This window comes from Pleurodeles waltl, chromosome 12 (assembly GCF_031143425.1).
Source record: "Pleurodeles waltl isolate 20211129_DDA chromosome 12, aPleWal1.hap1.20221129, whole genome shotgun sequence".
In the NCBI taxonomy this organism is placed as follows: domain Eukaryota; kingdom Metazoa; phylum Chordata; class Amphibia; order Caudata; family Salamandridae; genus Pleurodeles; species Pleurodeles waltl.
Window position 1 is genome coordinate 180,986,745 of NC_090451.1, and position 22,313 is coordinate 181,009,057.

The following is a 22,313-nucleotide window of genomic DNA, read 5'->3' on the forward strand; positions in this document are numbered from 1 at the left end:
TGGGAGCCATTCCTGGTCGTGTATGGGGGTGTGAGAAGACACAAGGTGAGTGATTAATGTTAGCCTGTGTTCTAGGATCAGTAAATGATCTTCACTTTGCAAGGGTATCATACTCCACTTGGCTAACATTCCTTTACTTCCTATTTGGAGCAGCAGGAGGAACTGGCCCCACATGTGGACTGGAGGCATCAGGGTGCTTGCTTTTGTTAACCACGTCTTTTTCACCTATAAGGTTCACAACATGGCGGAGTCTATAGTTGAGCAAAGAAAAGTGGCAGCACTTTCATTTTCAACAGCTCCCAGCCTGCCGGAGTAATGCCAGCTCATGCAGGAGGTGGAGAGCTGGCTGGGACACCGGGGGACATGAGTATCCCCCCAGGGTACTTTACTGGGTGCCTGCACTAAGGAGAATGTTGCCGGGTCCTGGAGAATGGGGTCCCTGAGGCCTAGGGAGGGGAGCCATGTGGTTCCCCTCACATTTTAAAATAAGTAATGGGCCCAAGGAGGTGGTGGTCCCGGGGCCCTGGGGTCCATGTGGCCCCCACATATATTTATTTAAATTTGTCCCGGGGAGGTGATGGTCCCTGGGACTCAGGGGGGTTCACGTAGCCCAATAATTATTTTTATTTGGTACACCCAGGGAGTTGTTGGTTCCCAGGCCCATGGGAGTCTGTGTCCTGTCCCATATATTTTTTTAATGTTGTCCTGGGGAGGGGGTAGTCCCCAAGACCCTGGGGAGAATCATGTGAGCCCCAATACATTTTTTATGATTTAGCCCAGGGACGGTGGTGGTTCTTAGGACACTGGGGGGTCCATGTGTCCCCCATATATTCATTTACTCTTGCCCAGGGAAGTGGTGGTCCCAAGGGCCCAGGGAGGATCTGCGCAGCCCCTCCCTAAAATAATTTCTTATATATCCCCGGGGAGGTGGTGGTCCCTGGGGTCCAGGTGGTTCTGTACAGCCCCCCATATCTATCCTTAAGTTCTTGCCCCGGGAAAGGCCATGCATGGCATGGAATTGGGTTATTACACGGGGTTGGCTGCAGGACCTGGCCACAGTCCAGGCCCTGTGGGCACCCCTGCTACTCACGGCCAAAGGCCGTGCTTGGCACAGGGTTGGGTGGTTATAAAGGGGGTTGGCTGTAGGCCAGGTCCTGCAACCAACCCATGTTGTGCATGGCCAAAAGCCTTGCGTAGAATGGGATGGATGGTTATAGAGGTTTGGCTGTAGGGTCTGGCCACAAGCCAGACCCTGCCACCAATTACCACCTCACACAACCAAAGGCCATACGGGGCAGTGTTTGGATTAATGTATAGTAATTAAAATTTCTTTACGCTAAAAAAAACATAGAAATTCACTTAAAATAACAAAGGTTACAGGTAAGTTATAGTTAGGAAAAATATTTTTTTTTAAACATAGAAATTCACTTACAAAACCAAAGGTCACAGGAATGTTATAGTTAGGTTCACATTTTAAAAGTACAAAACCATTGAAATTCAGCTGTTGTAGTTATTTCAAGAAACTATAACTCTTGCCCTAAGGTAATGCTAACTTGTGCCCTTGCCATGCACTGTTAATTACCCCAGATATTACAGCACTTATGACACCTTTTCTAATGTCATTGATAAAATCACTGTAATATTTGCCATGCACAGTTTCTTCTTCAATAATTTGAGTGATAATGCTTCATTTATATTTTTTATGATTTTATAGCAGTTGTCATGAGTGCTGTAATATATGGGGTAATTAGCAGTGCATTCCAAGGACATGAGTCATAGTTACCTTAGGACATGAGTTATAGTTGCTTGAAAGAACTCTAAATATAACTGCTGAATTTCCATGGTTTCTATGAGTAAATTCAGAACCGGACTATAATATCCTTGTAACCTTTGTTTTTTTTCAGTGAATTTCTATGTTTTTTTAATGTATAGTAATTTCCATAAGTATACGTTAATCAAACCACCACTATGCATGGCCTTTGGTCGTGTGCAGTGGTGGTCTGCTGCAGATCCTGGCCTGTAGCCAGGCCCGGCAGCCAACCCCCATATCCACCCAACCGTGTGCTACACACAGCCTTTGTCCATATGCAGCAAGGGTTTGCCACAGGGTCTGGCCTGTGGCCAGTCCCTGCCAACCCAAACCCACAGTGTTCCCCACCCTCAGGCCGATCTCAACCCCAGGGACCCCTTCCCCCAGGTCCAGCCTAAATATTTATTCTGTTTGGGGGGGGGAAGGGGGCCCCCCTGCCTAATCTCTGGTCCGGGGACCCCATCCCCCAGGGCTCAGCCTAAATATTTTTTTTGGGGGGGGGGGGAGAGGGCCAGACAACCCCCCCCTCCCTAGGGCTGATCTCTTACCCGGGCACCCCATCCCACAGGGCACGGCCTATACATTTATTTTATAAGGGGGGAGTGTGGCTGCACTACTCCCCTTCCCAGGTCCATTATGGTCCCGGGGACACCCTCCCCTGGGACTCACCCTAATTATTATTTTATTGGTGGGGGGACACATGGCCCCCCTCCTCAAGGCCTATCTCAGCCCCGGGGACCCCATCCCCTGGGGCCTGGCCATGTGACCTGAGTGCCCCCAGGGCACCCAGTCACAATGTTGGGGACCATGGGAGGAGTCTGAAGGCTCCCATGGTCCCAGCTGGCTCCCCATCTCCTGTGCATGATTGCAATCTCCGCCACTGCCAGCCTGTCGGGATCATGGATCCTGGCGGTCTAACTGCCAGGGTCTTAATGTGACCGTCAGACTGCAACAACAGCAGTGGTCCTGACCACCACTTTCGAGGCTGGTGGTCTCGTAACGAGGCCCTTAATGTTAAATAATGAGTTAACTATTATGCTTAAACATTTGTGTGCCCAAGGCATCATAGAACCTGAGAAATCTTCAGAATGCATGGTATCCACTGTTTTGGTTCAAAAGACACAAGGAGATTAATTTGAAAAGCCATTACAAATTGTTATGAAGCTTTATATTGAAAATACAATTGACTTGAAATGCAGCGTTGCATGCAATGTGTGGGTCTCCCCATTCATTTTCATACCCTTAGATGTCATGTGGCTGTGAAAAGGAAATTAAATCAAGATTATGGTGGGAGTTTAAAATTGTTATTCTGCATTCTTACGGTGCCCTGTCTGTGGTGTGCCAAGATCCATGGAAGATGGTGAGCTTGTCTGCAAGATAAGTGGGGTTGCTGGTTATGGTAACTTTGTAAATGACGCTACTGGTTTTGAAGATGGTGGATCTGGCAAGGGAAGCCAATTAGTTAAATCAGGACAGTTGTGAGTTGGCATTTCAGGCACAGAATGAGATGTGATGCAGCATGTAGGATGCCCCTAAATGGTACCTGTGTACCATCATGGAGTCATGTCTTCAAAAATAGTGGCTTCCCCCAAGAGTATTGTCATACAGGAAGCCAGATTCTGCCTACTCATATTGTCACACTGGGCAGTATGGAATACCTCCGTGCTCAGCATTGAATTAGTCTACTTAGTACTGTTTTATGATTCAGTCCCTCAGCTGCAGTGCCCTATAGTACTCAACTGCTTCCCATTCTTCGTCTTGTACATTGTTATTTTGTTAACTACATCAGGTACAATTTTCATTAAAAAATTGATTTCATGTTATTTTTCCTTTGCTGCTGATTCTACATAAACAACATATATTCAAATTTCAGTGCCTGTGTAAGCATTTTAACAAAACAATCAAAAGGAAGAATCAGGCTTTTTGGTAAATTATAAAAAAATAGTCTCTGTCCCTAAACAGTGGCTCGCTGTCTACGTGCATTGAAGCTTTCTTCCAATTCACCCTTTATTTCACTTTTCATTACCTGGAAAGTTGCGGAATAGTAGACGTATTTACCAGTCTTTGAGATAAGGCTTCTCCTGCCTTCCAGGACAAGGCCAACTTGCCAGCCAAACTGAGCAAACAAACAGATGGAGAACTTGGAGCAATTCGAATAGGTCAACACCTGTTGCATTCAAAACTATTATTACTCACGTTTTATTTGCTTTTCCATGGTACCCAATATGAGATTTGGATTCCAAAGCCTCATACTACCTCTGCTTGTATAAAAGAGGCATAGCCTGGAGCTTTTCCTCACCAAGAATCCATTTGACTTAGAACCATGGCTTTTCTGTGGCTCCTGTCCTCCCTTGCTCTCGTCAGCACCGCTCTTGGTAAGTTTAATATATTAACATCAGTTCCCGGTCAGGAGAACAGACTTTGGCAAATAGAGAAATCATAAAAGATAGAGGTCCTACAATTAAATGCTTCTAAAGAGCAAGCAAATGGTCCTACATCAATTGCAACAAAGGACTAGTGACATTCACTGAACCTACCAAATAAACTAGGCCTGAGTTGATAGCATATCAGTAGTTTTTGGTAAAGGTATGCACATAAAATGGATGTCATATATATCAATAATGCATATTAAGGGCACTGGGCTTTCATTGAGTCCAACAATTCATGTTTAGAGCACCGGGCTGTCATAGATACCAATTTTTCGTATTAATGTCACATGGTTATCTTAAATACCAGTGTCACATATTAAGGACAAATTAGTTGTCATAGACATCAATTCCTGTAAAAGGCATGAGTTTTCTGTAAAAGAAAGTAGAAGTGTGAGCAATCTCCTTCTTGAGGTCTTGGCTAATATACTGTCAGATTTCATGCTAGCCTTTAATAAAAATATAGTTAGTAATACACACATAGATATATACATAGTAGAGTTTTGACCCAACACTCTTCATCCATTGGTCTGCTCAGTTCTTATTCACATTTTGTTTAACTTTATCATGGCATAGAAAATGGGCCAAAGGTTAGATTTTTTGTGCCATAAGTGACAGGATTTCGTATTTATACTTTCACCTAAAAAGTGCCCTTTAGAGTTAGGGATGCTGGGTCAATGCTTTACTTTCACAATGCTTTCTTTATTTCCGTTCTGTATCTGTGTTTTTAAAAATATTTTTTAAGCTATCCGTGTGCCTTTTAACTCTGTCTTCATTTACAGTGTTTCAAAAACTATTAGTAATCACTTCTTGCGTCAAAAACTGATGTTTTTCAATTATGTGTATTAAAACCTAAAATACACTCTACACTCATGCCTCCTAGTAATTACACAAAGCATTCTAAGAAAAGTAATTCTGATGAATTTTTTTTCAATTTAATAGTTTCACAGCAATTATACGCCTGCTTAATATACATGGTGCACGTTTTCTTTTGTTCTTCATTTTTTCTTGGTATTTGCTTGGAATTAAAAAAACGCACCAGTTTACCAAGGACATATCCATATGATTTCCTTGTGCATATCATTATATGATATTAATATGGCTTTTGTAAGGTGTGCATGTATCTTCAGAGGTTTCATCACAATGGGACAACAAAATAGGGTAGTCAGCGAATTATGATCTCCCACAAAATATACCCCTTCAGAGTCTTGGAAAATATAGGTATTTGCAAAATAAATTTACACTTAAAAGAAGAGAGTCCCATAAATTTGCACCAGGACTGAGATTGGTCTCTCCCAAGACATGCTTGTATGTAGGAATTGTGAGTATCAGAAGAAATTATGCAAGAGTGTAACTTTGCATATTATTCTGAATAAAGGTGCACGTAAGACCCTACAACCACCTTTGTACAGTGCACTGAACCATGACAGAAACTCTGCCCTTGACAGGAACCAGTGAGAGAAGTCATCACGTTTCTTGCAAAATATAAATGGAGGGAAACTGATAACAGGTCTGTCAGCTTTGTCACACATTCATTGAATTCGCTGCAGGATGTATTTGTTCAATTGAAGGGCATTCACGTAAGGTAACCTAGGACCTGTTACCGCTGACATTTTTATTGTAATAGAATGGTAGCTCAGGTGGCTTTGGGCTTGTTGATGCACAAGCAATGGACTGATCCCACTCTGACTTTTATTCTTCCAAGACTGATAAATATGTAGCATTAAACTAGACCAAAAATCAGGTATCACTGAAACCTAAATAGTTATAATTATTGTGACAATGAATATATAGTGATGCTTTACTTTTAGATATCAAAAAGAGCCCACTTGGTCACTCTCGTAAATGCCTGTACTTAAAGTGTCTGCACTTCACTCTCAATATTATTAAGTGATTTTACAGTGCGTTCAAAAACAAATGGCCTAATTCGACTTATATGTCATGAGTACACATGGGTTCAGTTTAAACCCATTTCAACATTACCTAAAACCTTCAAATCTAGGTTTGCTTACCTTACACATGTATTTAAGTATGTTTGGTATTTCCAGAGTGAAAGTGCAAGCCTAACTGGATAGCAACAGAGTGCTGTACAGGGAAAAAGGTCCAGTGGGGAAACATGGGGAGGGGACAGAGGGAGCATGTAGAGCTAGTGATTAAAGTGAGAAGCCAGTCTATCTGAGAAAGCACCCCTTAAAGTTGTCAGTTTCTTCCTGAACTGTAGGAGTTGTGCAGCCAATGTCAGATGGGATTGTATTGCATGTCTTAAGGATGCAGTCTGAGAAAGTTGTTTTCTTTTTTTCTCTTTCCTCCTCTAATTTGCTGATGTTGCCAGGGGCATGGCTTGGTCAGTGGGATATAGGGGATGAGCTTCAGATTTTCCAACATGAATGCTGGCATATAAGTAGAACTACATCATAGAACAAGCAGGGTGCATGGGAGGGGCCTAAGGGGCAGTGGAAAGGGAGAGGAATGGGGATTGGTAGTAGCTTTAAGTAAGAGAAAAGACAACATTTTATAAAATAACCAACATTTTCAAGGACTTTCAAAACAGAGGAGGGTGTGTGCGTGTGCGTTTTTGTCTTTGTGTGTATGTAAGAATTCCTGGTGAAATCAGACAGACACCGCTCCATAGCCGACTAAAAGCACCTGTATAAACTATTTATCAGAAATACATTTATTATGGGGGTGTAGTACTTCAAACAACTCCGCTGAAGCTGCACGCTTGGGTGTCAGCGTCTGTTGACCTCCAAATATTGTTGTTTGTTAGCTAGGCAGATAGGGCTCTTGATTTAGAAGACACTGTAACTGATGTGATTGACATAGAAGATGAACTAGGCTGCAATGAGACTGAGGCCCTCATTATGACGGCCGCGGTCTCACAGCCGCGGTCCCGGTGTGAAGACCGCCATATTATGAGCATGGCGGTGTGGCTGACGTGAAACAGCCACACTGCCGCCAGTCCCGCCAGTGCAGGTGGACTGCTGCGGGCGCAGTGGCCTCCTCCGGCCCAGTGGCATGTCTCACAGCGCTGGCCATATTATGAGGGTGTAAACCATCAGGGCTTTCATGGTGGTCTCCCTGCCACAAAAACCCTGGAGGCAACACACCCAGCGACAGGAATATGTATTCCTGTCACACCCATACACCACCCTAACCCCACACACCCATACAAGTACACATACATGCACACACCAGACACATGAACGTTTGGCAAACACCCACCCCCTCCTCACGTCATCCCACCTACCTGTCTTGGCCACACAGCAGCCCACGTCAAGGTGGTCGTCTGGTAAGGGGCAGATGTCGGTGGTGACGGCTGCCGCGTACCTGACCGTCACTGCCGGCGATTATCATCATGGGCCCCAGTCCTCCTTCAGCAATGGTGTTGGGACTGCCTCTCTCTTGCCCTCAGTCAGCCTGGCCGTGTTGAATTTTGGGCTGAATTACAGCGGTTTCCACTTAGTGACTTGTAATACGGCGGTCAGTGTTCTGCCACCACTGGCAGTCTGGTGGTGGGTTCCTGCATGGTGGTCTTGGCCAAAAACCACCAAACTCGTAATGAGGGCCTGATTGTAGATCCTTACTGTATTTCTTTAACTCCTGCATGAGCTTTGTTGCTGCGAGAAAAATGCCTTTACGGTTGAGTGAGGGTGGTCCCAGAATGTCAATGAACAGGATGTTGCCTCTAAGTGGGTGAGGAGTGGCGCTTGAACTGTTGTCCTGACATCTTCTCCTGAGAGGAAAATGTGTCACTTATTTCAGGTGAGATCGTAAGAACCAGGCTATTTTGTAAGCTCAGGAAACTCATAGAAAAAGCTATCTTATTCACTGTACATTTCGTGTACATTTCACATTCTTAGGGTTAAAAAGTTGAAGAATTTAACAATTTTTTCTCCTCGTTGAAAGCATTTTGTTCTTTAAAGGTTCTCTTTCCTACTTATATTTCTAAAAAAATGTTTTTTGTTGCACTTCAACCCATCTTCAGCAGCACCTACACCTGCATCAGTGTAGTGTAACATACAATAGGTATGCTGAAAAGTAAGAAATGTTTTGAAAAATATTTGTAAATGAATGCAAAGGTCAGACGAAGGATTTCACACGTGCTTCAAACCTCACCATCCTCCCTTCTACCATGCACACTTGAATGCCCTTTTGAATATAATAAGTTGAAAACTACATCTGCACGGTAGATGCAGGAGTGAGCAGTTCAAACACTTAATTGATATATCTTTTACATTTACACGTTTTCCCCACTTTGTGAATCCTTCATAAACAACTTAAGCAAGAGCTATGAACTATCCTGCCAGAGTCCTAACGTACCCCAAAATAAAAGCCTTGTGAATCGGCCATCGAGAGTATGTTTTACTATTGCTTTGGAAATCTAGTTCTCATCGTTTGGCGCTCCAGCCTTCTTCAAACTGATCTAGTGCTTCAGACTCTCCTGGGTCTAAATAATACTTTTTTCAGTCATACATTTGTTTTTCACGCCTTCAAAAAAAAAATAGAAGTGTCTCTACTTTTAGCAGTGGCGTAACGAAACTTGAGGGTCACCTCCCACCTGCGAAATACATGGAGGGGTCCCTCCACGAACTCACTAAGGAGCTCTCAAGCTAGGCTCCTCTGCTGAAGGGGCCTCCTCGAGCTTGCCCGCACCCCTCCCTGGCACCGCCACTCTCTTTTAGCAAGAACTCAGAACTTCATCATGACCTACGGCTTGTTACCATCATCCTACTGGAGATCAGTAATTGGTTACTCTCATACACCATTCTATAAAAATCGGCCACGGACCCACTAAGTTGATATTTTGGATTTCCATAGTGATGTATTGCTCCGCCGTACCACTTGCACATTGTGTGGATACAGATAATCAGATGAGAAGTTGAAAAGTTTACATGGACTCTCTTTATACCTACGACAATTATAGTGATTGTGAAAAACATCGAAATCTGCAAGCAATCAATTCAAACATAAAAAGCTGCTAAGAAATATGTGTCTTATGTGATTATAAAACCAGAACTCAACACACCAGCCATTCACATCATTCCAGACACGGGATTAGATTTTATCAGGGAGCAAAAGAAGGAAACTTGAACGTTAATGAGGACCAGCAGCCATGCCACGTTTTCACAATGACCTCTATCTACATACAATATTCCTACTTTGATTGGACAAAACATAAAAGTAAAAGCAGGTATTTAGATCTCTGCCTGAATCCACTTTTATGTTTTATCTTCTTTTCACCAACGTTTATAGAATATGTCATGATGTGCTGATATCTCTGCTCCCATTACTCTGTAGAAGGCCGCACCTGGCTAAACCTATGTCAGGTGAAGCTTTCCATGTGGATTCCAATAAAAAATTGTGAAATCCAAAAAGAAGTTAATCTGCACTAGCACATGCATATTGCCTACATTTTTGTGTGAAAGGGGCCCTCTTGCTTTTTTTCAAAGCATTGCACAAAAACGAGCAACACACAGGAAGTCGACTTCCACTACAATGAGAGAATTCCGTACAGACGCAATGGAGGCCCCTAAACAAAGCGAAGCACACATTTTCCTTTTTATCCACATGAAAAACATTTTTCTCTGAGAATAAATGCCTTCTCTACACCCCCATCAAATATAGTGATGATCCGTTTCTTTTCCCAAACTGGAAGAGGAGTTCCTGGAGTAAATTTCCAAATATTTCCCGGACAGGAAAGGGTGAGATCAGAGTTTGATAATGCCCACAAACATACGTGTGTGCCCTTCCCCAAACCTACAAGGCCAGCTACGCCTTATAACTCCATCTTCCCAACCCTAGGGTGACATTTTCAGCTGTGTAAAATTCTCTGCACTTTTAGCAGACCAATCCACAGGAGTAAAATCATTTACATCTCTCAGGAATTCTTTTGTAAATTCCTAGCATGCATTAATAGGGGTAATGTCTGCCACTAGCGTGCATTTATGGCAAAAAATACCTTCATGTATAATTCCTATTGCATCAAAATGTATGTACTTTGCCCATTCTTAAAAAGCTGCCTTGGCTCTGAAGCTTGTGGACCAACCTTATAAACATCACAACTTTAATGACACAGCCAGTAGGCATTTTCTTCCCAGTAAGGTGAATCCAGGCCTGACATACAAACAGCCCATGCATTATATCACCCTTAACATCTGCTGACCCTCTGGTACTTAGTTTTGTGTGTTTCCTCAGATGAACCTTCCTTTGGCTTCCTTCCTAGGTTGCGGTGTCCCTGCCATTGATCCCGTCATCAGTGGCTTTGCCAGAATTGTGAACGGTGAAGAGGCGAGGCCAGGATCCTGGCCCTGGCAGGTGTCACTCCAGGTAAGTGCTTAATTGCTATGGATGAAAGAAATAAAAGGACAAACCATTGTTATAGTTTCATTACTTTTAGCATGTCAAGAATTTGTTTTGGCCTCCGTGCCAAAACCTGGTGGATTCTTGTTTGCTATTTATTTTGTATTCATTCTGAAGTTTTTTTAAATTGTAGCATGTGTCCTTGTGGTTACTTCAGAGATTTCTGAGCACTACTGGTAAAAGTCTGTGACAGTTTTCAATTCTTTAGCGAGCTGCTGTCACTGGAAGTGGTCATTTAATACCTTCAGGCTCTGTTGAGTGTCTTCATCTCATTGGATGCTGCTGTTACTTCATTGATTAAGGCATGACAGCATTTATAGCGACAGAGAGCTCCCTGTCCACGAAAGGTTAAAAAGTCCTAGTCACTGTTCACCAGCATCTGAATGATTGTCTAAAATGGTGATTTACTCGATTTGCTGAGCCATTGGTGGCTTTCTTGTGATGTCAGAGAGTTGACGTGCCAACCTGATAAAAAGTGTTGTGTTTTTCCGTTGTAGCAATCCAGTGGATTTCACTTCTGTGGTGGTTCCCTCATCAGCGAACAGTGGGTCGTTACTGCCGCCCACTGCTCTGTGACGTGAGTAGCAATTGCCTTCACTAACTTAAATTTATCGTCTTTGACCAGAGCTAGAACACTGGAATTTTTATTCCTTGACAAGACGACTCCTGCTCCATAGACTTTCTTGGTACTTTTAGAGACTTCTAGAAAACTGTACTTGTGTGTCGCACCGACTCAGAAAGCACATGTGGACACATTTGGAATCTTTGTCTATGCGGCACTACCACTTTCTGTCATGTATCCTGTCTCGTGCACAAATGGTTCCTGCCACCATAATTTGTTCCACAAATAGGAAGACCAGGCACCTCAGATTTGTCTTGATAGTCCGGTTTTTCACAACCTGTTTAGGCAAATGTAAGTATATTTTGCCCACATTTCGGAGACAGTCAACTATGCACAGAGGCAGACACGTTTTCATGTGTTCTAGTGCAAGATTAGTTAACAACACTTATCGGAAGGCAATTCAATTAACAGAGATGACACTGTGTGTAAAAGTAACATTTAATTACCCTTGGTTCTCATTATCTGCTTTCTATGTTGGTAAGTGCTGTCAGTTGTCATTCGCTGATCCTCTATCGATGAAAAATAGTACTCCTGCTTCTGTTTGTGGCGCTTTTCCAGTTTTGTTTTTCAAAGCCCGATCACCCAGTCCACAAAGTTCTGTGCCACTTCAGCAATTCTTTGAGGCTGCCAATCACACAACTTGTTTGCCAAACGTTCTCCACCAGTACAACATATCCTTCGTCAGCCAATGCCTGCCTCTCTGTTTCTTCATTTCTGTGTAATAGTTACAAGCTGATTTTCTCCTGATGTCCTCTCTTCCTCGGGGCTGATTTCTCAATGTGTACCTACATCTTTTACCATCTCACTCACGCACTCTTATCCTGTTCTTCAATGTTTCCTTGCCCTTCTTACAGACTGAGATCGAAGTAGGGTGTTGTCTGTACAATAAAAGTTTATGGCACTGAACTGACCAAGGATGGGTGTTTTACATTAGTTGTTTCTTGCTTCCTGATTAGAAAGTATCACAAGGTGGTCCTTGGAGAACACGACAGAGGCTCAAGTGCCGAAGCCATCAAGTCCATAGCTGTTGGACAGGTGAGACGCATGGTCCCACTCATGGTCGCAGCAATTTCAAATATCATTTTGCTATTGTTGGGAAGAGGGACCAGAGCTCAGAGATGGGACTTAGACTGTACACGCCTGTCAGTGTAATGCTGTTAGGTTTAATCGACATTTAAAGCACATTCACTCATTAACATCAATTTCTTGTTTGAATGTAAGACTGTTTCAGGGATTCTCTGTAACCTTCTAAATAATGTGTATGACTACAATGAGAAAATATTTCTTGCTCCTGTTTTGGACTGCGCAGAACTAAGATTACAATTGCATTTTAAAAGTATCCTTTTCATTTCATGACTCAATCCTGCTATGCCTAATTCCATATGAATCACTTTAACCCAGCTGCAGATATGCAGGGCTTAGATATGTTAATTAAGAGGTATTAGATTTTATTATGGCTTTTGCTTCCCAATATTTCTAATATGTATGCAGAAGAGCAACACTTTTTGTGTATTTTTTAATACACTAGAAACACTTTAATTCTAAGATTATCACTGCATCCTCTTATTTGTTTTTTGGGGATCATCGTTCTATTTTCTATTCAGGTCTTCACCCATCCACAATGGAACCCCTCCACCATCAACAATGATATCAGTCTGATCAAGCTTGCCACACCAGTTTCCTTCACTGCAACTATTCAGCCTGTCTGCTTGGCAAATGTTGGGGACAACTATCCAGGTGGGGAGACTTGTGTCACTAGCGGATGGGGCAAGACCCGATACAACGGTGAGTCTTTTGTTTTATTTACAATTTTCTAGACTAGAGAAAAATCAATTGGTTCAATTTAATTTGTGCTTGCCCAACAAAGTGTCTTCCTTGCCTTTAAAGTACTGTTGAAAGAAAGCATACATTTGCCATGAGTAAGCTTGTCCATGGTTTCCTTCAAATCTGGATTCTGATAATAACCTTTTCATTGCCTTAAAATCAAGCTTTAGAACACACTCCAAGTTGTAACCTCAAATTATGCTTTAATTTTAGTTGGGTCTGCATGCTTACTCAATGACTGTCAAAACAGGATTTGGTAGTACAGTATCCGCTCATTTGATATCTTCAACTCTTACACCACAATTTTGATGCAACACAATTGTGGTGTTATTTTATGGTATGATATTTGAAGTCATTTCAAATGAAGGACAAAGACATAATCAGTATGTAAGCTACATTAAGCTATAAACCTGGGATTAGTGAATCTCAAAGGAGAATAGAGAACATTGACAGACAATGTTATGTAGCTTTACACCATGGTGCCATTACCCTCACACTAAAAACTGGCACAGTTTTGCGTTATAGAGTTCGATGGGAATGGAAAATGTTCCCTGGGGTTGACTGATGTCTGCCTAAGACAGATATTGTAAAATATATTCATAAGTGAACTACAAAGTATAGCTTGACACATTATGCAGCAAAGTTGCCTCAGCCCCTACTTTCCACCCTTCCAGTCTCAAAGAAGGAAACAATATCCCTTTGAATGGTAAATAATGAATCACAAACCAGCTCATCATTCACTAAGAAATCTGCTGTTTAATTCCTCCATATTTTAGTCCATGATTACAACCTAGAATTCTGCTTACACATTATCTTGATAATCTAGTTTATGAATTTCATCAACACCACATGAATGCTCATAATACCATAAAACTGGTTGCCATCAATAGCTCTGTTCATGAATTCCACTCATTGTTTTTCTACATACTAAAGCACATGTTAAAATGTGTGTGCGTGTTTCTGTCTTTGTCTACATGATTTGTACTTTACCCCTTGATTGACTCTTTCACATGTATGATCCATCTTATTACATTGCCCTTAAGTCCCATTTGCAGATCTCAATCTGTACAGCAGGATTCAAAGCCTGAGGGTAGTTAAACAGTTGAAGTAGTACAGGAAACATCCTGTTAACAAACCAGAAGTATTTGTCAATAAAAGCACCTCTGAAGATTGGGGCACAGGATATGAACCCTGGGCCTGATTTACATGTTATCAGAGAGAATTTCTGTTGCAACGGTGATGGAGTTCCTTCCCCACCAACATTATGGTCCACCCACCCATTTTAGATTGGGTGACCATAGGTTTGACAAGGGTTGAGACTACACCATCTCTGCATTGGTCAAAGACCTCCGACGGTCCGACGGAGTAAAAGCTGTTGGAGGTTTGGCTAAATGTCAGCTCATCTAATTTAGGTGGGTGGACATAGAGTATATTTTCAATGCCCCCCCTCGCAAGGAAAAGCCTAGGGGTAAGGAACCTTGAAATGTACTCATTGCCCCATCTCTAGGGGAGGAAACTTCCATGGCAGGGGAGATTTGTTCTTTTTAATTTTCCCAAAAACGTTTTAATAAAAAAAAAATGATAACTCAATGCTCTGACAGGAACCACTGTTATCACGGTTCCTGCCAATGCCAAAAATGTTTGTTGGGCCTTTGGACATTTCTAAATTTGGCAGGCGGCACTTCCATCCTTTGGCGAAATGGGCCATCTGCCAATCTTTAAATCAGGCCGTTGGTGTTTAGAAGACTGCCATGTAGAAGGGCCTCTACTATCTTCAGAGAGCAGCCAGGAAGATTCAATAAGAAACTTTCTGAGTCTCCTATTTCTTGGCAGCAGTCACATTTGTGCACCAATGTTCCACATAAATAACAAAATAAGTGCGGGCCATGCATTTTGTCACATAGTAAATGATGAGTAAAGTGTCATTTAAATGGGGTTACAGTTGTGATACCTATTCTCTCCCTTGCTTCTCTACTTGCATTTTATATGATTGTTAAGGTTTTAAAGTTGTATTTATTATTTTACTCTTATTGTAGGATTAGTGTTCACTCCGTTCAGTTTCATCAGTGCCAAATACCTAATTAAACTAATTTTGTGAAAGTCATCTAGTCACGTATTATATGTTGTTACTTAGGGTCAGATAAACGAAGCCATTCTCTAAATCACAAGTTCTGTGACAGCTAAAAGGCTTATTGATATGTATTAAACCCATGTAGTGATTTGCTAATAGGTTACCGATTCGGTACATGGGTTTAGAAATTAATTACTAATCGCCATTTGGAAGAGGCGTGTTTAGGGCATCCCTTCTAAATAGTGATTCGTAATGCAATGTAATAATGATTCACAACTGAAATCTGGTCTCAAAACATTGAAAAGTTACCAGCTTCCAAGCCGGGGTGGTAAGCCATTAGCAGAGAGGAAGGAAAATTGAAAGTTTGTTTGGGTAACAACTGTCAACTCTTAAACTATTTTAAACAGTATTTTTTCTTAAATGCAGAAAAACATGCTCCATTAAAAAAATTACTTTATTGAAATACGATCACAGACTTGGTGGTCTGTTAACCACAGCAGGCCACCATCCCTATGATGTCATCCAATCGTAGAAAATGTATTTCGTCATTTTCATATTGCTCCAAGGTGAAGTTTTGTCAGACTAATTTCATCAGGCTGATTTTCTTCATTTTAAAACTTCGTCATAATTACAGAGACCGACATCCTCAGGAGGCCTGGATAGTATAATGTCCTTAAGTGATTCTTAGGGCACAAGGCCAGTACACCTATAAACGTCTGATGCAGTTGAGCCAGTTTCTCTTAGCAATTAAAAGCAATCCGCATGATAAGCAATGCAATTCTCATACAAACTCTTTGAAAGAACAGCAGATAAATTGTACAATGTTAGAAAAAACGAATTCAAGGCAGGAAATGTTTGTCTTAAGAGGGAAATACCATGAACAAATCTGTCCTTCTCCCATGTTCCCGAAATGGGTATAGTTTGGCATGATTTCCAAACACACACAGGTAGGTGATTCACATTTGCATATTTAAAGCCAGTCCAGGTTTCCACAGTAAATCTAAAGGAGAACAGAGTGACACATAGGTATGGATGAGATTTTTTGAGCACCCAGAACATGACATTTTTTTTACATGCTATTACAAACCCCTTCCTCTGAGGGTGGTATATGAGAAAGCTATCACAAGAAGCATCATTCCCCCTTTTTAGGTTGAACCTACCAGAAAGGTGATGCTGACTGATTGAAAAAGACATACTTTTCTGCTTACCAAGCTTTGAGTTTATCTTCAATCTCATCTGCTTAGTTCTTATTTGATGTCTTGCCTTGTCCATCTGGTGTTTGGCCCTCTTATGGAGCATATCCTCTATGCTTGTGTCCATCCGCGGCTCACTTTTAGGGAACTACTTTTTTTTCTGAATATTGAAATGCTGAACTGGAACCAATAGTTAGGTATCCTATTTATCCATGTAGGAAAAGTCAAAGGCATTCTGATTAATCAGGTTTGTTTTTGCTGTGCTATTGCATGGTGATCATACGCCATTGTGACATATTTTTTGAGATGTTGTCTGAAGTTGTGAATATAGTGCAAAATGGTTACTTTTTTCTCACATGTGAGAATGTACATTTTATCCTCAATAGTTACCTACTGTTCGAGAATTATTCTACTAGAGACACACAGTTAGTCTCGAGAAACCTTATGGAGGACTCAGAGAAAAATATCTTAAAACTTAGAGATGGTTAACGGCTGGTTTAAAGAAGGCCTGACAGGATAGTTAGAACCTCCCAACTGAGTAAAAATGTGCAACCCTTTTCATAATAGAAAGAAGAGGAGGAAGTTTCTTACAATTGAGAATATCAACAGAAACACTTGTTTTGGCGATGAAAAAAGATACAAAAAGTCTACAAACACTATGATACAACTTCATAGGGTATTTAGTAATTGATGGCGTGCAATGACAATATTTAACAATACAGACTTATAAATGACTTCTATTTGAAATGTATTCATATGCTCTTTCTGCTTTATTTCAACTAGCACTCAACACCCCCAACAAACTGCAGCAGACTGCTCTGCCTCTGTTGACCAATGCTGATTGTAAGAAACACTGGGGCAGCAACATCTCTGACCTCATGATCTGCGCTGGAGGAGCTGGTGCCACATCCTGCATGGTATGTATCTCAACCTCACAGTTTTAAGTGTGATTCACAGATGCTACATTGAGGAATAGTAGCAACAGTCCCTAGAAAACTGGAAAGGAGAATCGGGTGATTGCATCTCAGAAAAGTTATGTATTAGATGTGTATGATTTTGCATCTCAGAAAAGTTATGTATTAGATGTGTGTGATGAATTTCCTTTCTATATTGCAAATACTCATCCTGTATTCCTTCTACTAAACCAATTCTACACAATACATTAAACAATAGTAGAGTTGAAAAGCTAAAGTTTCTGGACTTGGGATTCTCTAGAAATGTTAAGCTCTGTAGTCATGTGATAAAGTTCAGGAAGGTAGGGAAGATGAAATAAAGAATTGGAGGTGGAATTTAGGTTGGTGTTTTAGAAAGACACTTTACTGTTAAACAAATCTATGGGTTGAAAATGCCATATCTAGTAATAAAAAGGTTCTTCAAAGAGGATTGGATTAATCAACTTGATAAACCGGCAATAATACAAAATTTAACTGTGCTAGTAGCAATATAGTGACTTTGCCATGCAGCCTGGGGAATATTCTTTGATTTATATAATGCTACAACACTGCTCCTTACTAACTTTATAGTTTGGTGCATCCATTTACAAAGATAATCGTATGAATAGGTATCTCCTACTCTTGTAAAACACCTTGTGATGCCTGAAATTCAAGAGTAAGTTATAGCAAAATCTTTATTAGTGGGATGCAAGGTTTGTAGATGTGGTGGGATTTATCTTTAAAAGTTACCTCTATTTTAAGGAATCACTTTGGTATCTGGAAACATACTGGCTGATGAAATTCAAATAGTAATAAATAAACACAATGACCTTATCCTACAGAAACCCTAACACGGAAACACTTCCTTACCTCTAAATCCATAATGGACACCTCCCAAACTCTATGAGGCAGAGAGTGGAGAAGGTGGCAAGAGGTGGGAATCTTGGCATAACTAACACAGAAGAGTGGCCTGTCCTCTGCACTCTTCCCTGGGTCCTGGAGTGATACAGACCATAGCCAGTAATCATGATGTCACGTGTGGTAGACTTTATTAATATTTTGGTACCTATCTCTTATTCAGTTCAGAGAGGCTATGTATCTAATGCTGTATCTTTCAATTACTCACGCCACAGATTATATGAATAAAATCAATTAACAGAGGAGCGTGACAACCCAAATTGTGTAACAAAGCTGTAAATGAAAACTGTGTTGCTACAGACAATCTTTATATGGTGCTGCTCAGTACTTTTTACAAATAAGCTGTTTTGACGCTTTTTGAAGCAACAGTGTGTATTTCTCTTTAACACGGAAAAGATCATCTGATGATGGCGCTCAAGTCAGTCAGTCATACCTGGTCATGTGTTGAGGAACCCTATCAAAAAGCCAATGCTTTAGCATCCTCCTCCCTTTATCAGTACAGAGAGACTAGAACTGAAATCTTCTACAGAAAACTGCATCCTGTTGTCATGCAAGAGATATGCTGTAACAATTGGCCTAGGATCAAAACGTGTCACTAAACTAGCCTACAGCGATGGAAAAGCAAAAGAGTCAAGCTAGGGAATATCATCAGAGTGAACAAAGAAAATAACTGTATAAGCTGTGTTAACATTAACATGCTGTTTTAAGAATTGCAATGCCTTCTATTTGCAGGGTGACTCCGGTGGTCCTCTTGTCTGCAAGAGGAATGGTGCTTACAGCCTGGTTGGCATCGTCTCCTGGGGCAGCAGCACATGCTCCACCAGTATCCCAGCGGTGTACGCCCGTGTGACCGAGCTGCGTGCCTGGGCTGACCAGATCATTGCCTCCAACTAAACAATTCTGGCATAGAAAATGTTCTCAATCAAAACTGTCAATAAATGTCTCAAAACTTACTGATTCTCTTTGTAGTCTTTTTTGTAAGAGCTCATTATTGCTTAATGATTAGGAAGGGTGCTCTCTGGCATGTATTACCATAAGAACAAAAAATAGTCCCAGGGGAAAGTGGTGGATCAAGAGATGCACCTGCAGAATATGTGTGGTCTATGAACAGCATCAACACAAATGTATTCAAGGAGAGTTATGACAGCAAAAGCATACTTTGTCACTTTACATCATATGATTTCTAAACGTATTGCAACAACTGAAAACACTTTTCAGATTATCCAATCTCTGACTTTCCCAATCTTTTTGAGTATATTTCATCGGCTTGAGTTTTAACGCATGGCTGACTGCAATGGTCCGTCTCCATCGAGGTGCTTGTCTGACCCAGTCACTATACAAATATAAAATCATAAAGCACAACATCTTTGACACTCAATGGTCTAATTTATACATTAATTTGGGAAACGTAACTTGAAGATTAAGGGTCTCAGTATGACTGTAGCGGTCTGTGCACATTCTGAGTTTGCTGACAGGGGGACCCTGCACTGCCCACAACATAGTCATGGCCCCGTTCCTGCCTTTCCGCCAGCCTTTTCATGGCAGTGACCCTCCATTAAAAGGCTGGGTGAAAGGCAAGTTGTGATCAACACGGCGGCGATCTCCCACCGGTCCGACTGCCAGGGTCATAATCTGGCGGTCGGACCACCAAGATTATGGGGGTTGGACCACCATCATGAGTATGGCGGTCTAGAACTGCCGTACTCGTAATTAGACCCTAAGTGATTAGGTAAGGGAGACATAAGAAAGGCATTGAAGTAATTTTTATAGCATATTTTCTTAAATAAACACATTGGGAGCTTAGGGCAGTCTGCAGCTAAGTAGAGACCAGCTGCACGAAGAAATTCAAGAAAAAGTGCATGTATTATAAAGCCCACCAGACTATTGATTACAGAGCAAAAGCAATTCACTTATGTTAATATAGAAGGAATACGTGATCAGCATGGCTTAATGCTAACAGAACCACTGAAGGTCAAAAAGAAGTCCCTTACAACAGTCACCATCTCAAATTGGGTGAGCTTGGGTGAGCTTCTGTCATCTCGGGATGCCTACGTTTGGGACACTTTCCAGGTGTTTTCAGGAGGCTAGGAATGGTGTATTTCTCTGGGGCGCTAACACTGCTTCGGCTTCAACACTAAAGCTATTTATCCACCTTGGGTAACACTATTAACAATGATAGCCGGGACGAAGACAATCGTGAGTCAAAACCATTAGCAGACATTACTGAGAGAGCAATGACTCAGTTATGAACCTAACAGTATCTTGGACTTTTTTTATCTTTCTTCCTTTACATGGAACTCTTGTACACTTGATATTAAAACCATGTCTTCCATCTGTCATTCAGGAAAAAAGCTGAAGATCCACCTGTTTAATCTTTAAAAAAATTAGATTCTCTTCGTTTTTTGGCTTCCCTAGTGCCATGAAAATGTTGGTGCACAAACACTTATTACAAAATATCTTGTATCCAACAATATTGGACGCAGATGTGAACTGAAAAATAAACTGGCAAGCCCCTGTCCATGTTAAACGTCTCCATGCATTCAGGGGCATCTTGCATGGAAACAGCACTACATTGGAACATTGGAACAATGGTTTTCCTTCTGTAAAAATGTTGATTTGTCAGAAAGCAACATATTTAAATTTCATGTGAAACTGGTTAACGATATGTAATCAATAAAAATGAAATATGTAGGAACTAGAAACACAGACAAAATATTGTGTTGAAACAGTACATTTGGCCAATGAAATACACAAAATGGTGTGACGTGCTGCGTAGTTTGAGAGGTGCAGAACTCAATGCAGAAAGTGCACACACTATGTAAATCATGCAGGAACATATTTTGAGAGACAATATTTGCCTCAATGTTTAATAATAAGTGGTGATATGAATTGAGGGGCAAACCACATACAATAAATCGTTTTGCTATAAAAGAGGTCTGGAGTTTGTCCTATAATTTTTGTTGAGTCATATATCTCCAACAGACGTTTCAAACCCGAAAACACACAGCACAGGCCATCATCAAGACTGAGGTGTACCCTTTTGGGAATACATTCATAAGGACAATGAAGGTCCTTTCAAGCAAAAATGTGCACACGGTGCAGACAGCGTTCCATAGCATGGATTTCCAATATAAAGAGTGTGCGTTAGGAACATCTCCAATATATAACTCTATAATCCTATTAATTTCTAGAGAACAAATAGTATGGCAGTTAAAGCAGTAATCCACAGATAGTAATTTCTAGAATAGTTTGTGATGAGTTGTGAAAGATCAATTTAATGTAACTTTTAGAAAACAAAAACTCAGAAAATTCTAACACAAACTGTGTGTCAGTGAACATCACTGTCTAGTGCTGAAGCTCATTTTGGTAACTCTGGGAAAACGATCAGCAGAAGATTCTATCAAAGACATCTGTGGTTAGATTCAGATCATGAAACAAAAAGTGATGATCTCAATCGGGGCACCATAAAATAACATTTGATTAAGGGTCTTCCAGAATAATCCAGAAAATCCAAAGAAAAATCCTGCAAACAATGTTTATTGAAGCTGATGTCAACATTCATGACTGGAACAAGGAAGATCCCTGGAAAATGAATGATTAAAAACAGTTATGAGTGCTGGCAGAAACCAAACGTTACTGACAAGTCCATGAGGACCACAAGTGGTAGAGTACATTGATCAATGTCCCTGCAAATTAGCAACAATATCCGGTAGGCCTAATTGAGTTTAATGTAGGGAAAGACTTCAAGCTTTGGATGATAAAGATTGTTCATTTGTTTTTCAATAAAAACAGTTTCAGTATTTTCTTGGAGCCCCTAATCCTTCGGACTTAATGTTGTGGTCTTTTAGTAGGGATGTGAGATAGTGTTTAAATGAAGAGTGATCAGCTCTTTCTGAAAGAAGGTGTTGTCAATTGACTGTAAAATAAATAAAGATGCGAGCAAAAGAGAGAAGGTGGCAACTGAAAGCCACATCATAGTAGATGTCAGTGGCGTTATTTTACTTGAGAATTAGGTTTCCTATGGGTTCCCTCTGAAACTGAGATCATGCAGGATTAGGTAATTTCAATAGACTTTATTAGATGTTATATGAAAAAGACATGTAACCAATGCAATTACGATTTTATTAGGCGTATAAGTCACCTTAATAAGACTTTTG

The 22,313-nt window shown here is 41.0% G+C and overlaps 1 protein-coding gene across 1 annotated transcript; it reads left to right on the forward strand.

The window, feature by feature from the left end:
- The first annotated feature begins 4,079 nt into the window (after positions 1-4,079).
- LOC138268148 (chymotrypsinogen 2-like) lies at positions 4,080-19,109 on the forward strand. The gene is made up of 7 exons (XM_069217568.1): positions 4,080-4,185; positions 10,460-10,563; positions 11,094-11,173; positions 12,175-12,253; positions 12,823-13,003; positions 17,090-17,223; positions 18,889-19,109. Exons 1-7 carry the CDS (start codon positions 4,134-4,136, stop codon positions 19,048-19,050), a joined length of 792 nt encoding a protein of 263 aa, XP_069073669.1. The 5' UTR covers positions 4,080-4,133; the 3' UTR covers positions 19,051-19,109.
- The last annotated feature ends 3,204 nt before the right edge of the window (positions 19,110-22,313 follow it).